The sequence below is a fragment of the Rutidosis leptorrhynchoides genome, chromosome 3 (genome assembly GCF_046630445.1).
Source record: "Rutidosis leptorrhynchoides isolate AG116_Rl617_1_P2 chromosome 3, CSIRO_AGI_Rlap_v1, whole genome shotgun sequence".
Classification (NCBI taxonomy): Eukaryota; Viridiplantae; Streptophyta; class Magnoliopsida; order Asterales; family Asteraceae; genus Rutidosis; species Rutidosis leptorrhynchoides.
The window spans coordinates 14,981,768-14,984,431 of record NC_092335.1 but is presented as its reverse complement, the minus strand read 5'-3'; the positions used below and the strand labels follow the sequence as shown (position 1 = coordinate 14,984,431).

The 2,664-nt window shown below is 33.7% G+C and overlaps 1 protein-coding gene across 1 annotated transcript; it reads left to right on the top strand.

Annotated features, from left to right (window-relative positions):
* Nucleotides 1-1,278: 1,278 nt before the first annotated feature.
* LOC139899694 (uncharacterized) lies at nucleotides 1,279-2,313 on the top strand. The gene has a single exon (XM_071882537.1). The coding sequence runs from the start codon at nucleotides 1,279-1,281 to the stop codon at nucleotides 2,311-2,313; it is 1,035 nt and encodes a 344-aa protein (XP_071738638.1).
* Nucleotides 2,314-2,664: the final 351 nt, after the last annotated feature.

Below are 2,664 nucleotides of genomic sequence, written 5' to 3'. Positions count from 1 at the left end.
TCTCGGGCATCTAGAACACAGCATTTGACAGCTGGTATCAGTTTTTTTTTTCTGCTTTTAATTTTTTTTTAAGTTTAAAATCGCCTAACATTATATTCATGTCAATATAACATATATTATGCCGCTAACCTAATCCTTCAAACTGACATAAACAAAGAATTGTACGTCAATGAAGAAAAAGTCGGGAATCGTTATCCACTTATCCGACTACTGATACAGAATGCAAGAAGAAAGTAATAAGCATCGCGAACGCTGCTTACTGTCACCATCATGATTGCAATCCAACGATAACTTAAGGTAATAAAAATTTAATTACTATCCGCCATTTGACATAAGTAATGAGGAAAAAAACTGCAGGGCTTGGCATGTTGAAAACGAGTTTTGAGCTCAATTTGGTTAAGGTGGGAAACTATGTTTAATTTGGGTCATAATAGTCCATTTGAACCGGTTTGTAGTGTTTTTGGTAATTTAAAGTTTCCAACAGCTTTATAATGTCATTTTGGAGATGTGATGCGAATTTGGGTCACTCGAGTCTCGGGTACAATGGATACTAATTTGGGCTATTAATTAAATTTGGTGTCAATTTGGGTAAAAGTCTTAAAATGACTATCCGGCCTACTTTGCGGGCCCGTAAGTTATAAATGGTTAAGTTCAGACGGAAAACTAATGATTGCATAAGAAAGTATTCCCGACAATCTTTAAAACGGTATATAATGTTAGTGTATCTAAGATTGTTATTAGACATTTGTCTTAAGTTATGTAAACTTAGTTACTAAGAAAACTTAGCTATTAAGAGTTCTTAGCTATTAAGTAATCTTAGTCATTAAGTATTCTTAGCTATTAAGTTTTCTTAATTATTAAGTATTCTTAGTTATTAAGTATTCATATATAAAGAATACTTAGATATTTTAGTTTTCTTACTAGTTAAGAAATTATCGGTATTCGTGATACTTACCTCCTAAGATTTCTTAGAAGTTAAGTAAGTCACTTTATGTAAGCCTATAAATAGAAGTGTAATCAAGAGTTGGAATATATAACCAACCTTCAAATTATTTCCATTCTACACTTTTATTATGTATTCTAATCTACTTAGCAACAAAGTCTTGCTATCTTAATCTTTAGCATCAAAGTCTTGATATTCTAATCTTTAGCAACAAAGTCTTGCTACCTTAATCATTCAAGAGTAGAATTCTATTCTATTCTTGAACATTTACAGTGGTATCAGAGCTCTCTTCTTAAGGGGCTGTTTTATTCACGCTAAAGAAATTTAGACTAGACATGGCATCTAGTTCAACTGCTCCAGCAATTCCAACATTTAATGGATTGCACTATCATATTTGGGCAGTAAAGATGAAGACATATTTGAAGTCTCAAGGTTTATGGAAGGTTGTAGAGACTGATGAAGATCCTCCAGCACTCAGAGCAAACCCAACTGTTGCTCAACTAAGAAATTATGAAGAAGAGTTGCTGAAGAAAGATAAGGCACTTACCTGTTTACATTCAGGACTTGCTCATCAAATTTTTACCTCAATAATGGACTTGGACACACCAAAAGCTGTGTGGGATAAAATCCAAGATACCTATGAAGGTTCTGATAGAGTAAAAGCTGTCAGATTATTGACTCTCAGACGAGAGTTTGAATTGTTGAAAATGAACGATGATGAACTCGTGAAAGATTATTCATCCCGAATAATGGATGTTGTTAAACAAATTAGACTTCATGGTGACAAGATTTCATACCAGAAAGTGGTGGAGAAGATAATGATAAGTGTCCCTCAAAAGTTTGAAGCCAAAATTTCCGCAATAGAAGAATCTTGTGATATTAGCATGCTTACAGTTTCTGAACTAGCCAGTAAGCTTCAAGCACAAGAACAAAGGGTCTCTATGAGATCCGAAGAAAAGGTTGAAGGTGCTTTTCAAGCTTCTTTCAAAAATAACAAGGCTGGGAATTCAAGACAAAACACATATAAGAGAGGAAATTATAAAGGAAATAAAAGTTCAAACTCACGAAGCTCCTCTTCAACATCAAAGAAAGGTACTTTCCCTCCATGTAAAGTTTGTCAAAATACAAATCATCAAGAAGCTGATTGTTGGTTCAAAGATAAACCAAAATTTAAGTGCAATTTTTGCAAAAAGTTTGGACATATTGAGAAATATTGTAGAACAAAGAAAAATCAATGTCAAACAAAAGAACTTCAGTTGGCAAATGTTTCTGAAGAAAATCAGGAAGTAACTGAACACTTGTTCATGGCATCACATGTCGGTTACAAAAGTAGAGATGTGGCTGTTGATGAAGGAGTCTACTGGGATTGAAATATGAAGGAAGTTAAAAGGCATGAAGCTTCTATTTCAAGTCTCCAAAATGAATCTCATTATGATGATCTAGAATTTGATGTCGAAGACACAACTGACACCGAAGTTTTGAGAACCAGAAAAATTGTTGATATATACGAGTCTTGTAATCACGTTGTTATGGAGCCCGAAAGCTATATTGAAGCTTCCAAACACGATGAATGGAATGAAGCCATGAAAGTAGAACTTGAAATGATTAAGAAAAATGAAACATGGAAGCTTATTTATTTGCCAAAGGGTAAGAATACAATAGGTGTCAAATGGGTGTTTAGAACTAAGTTTCAACCACATGGTTCAGTTGATAAACGCAAA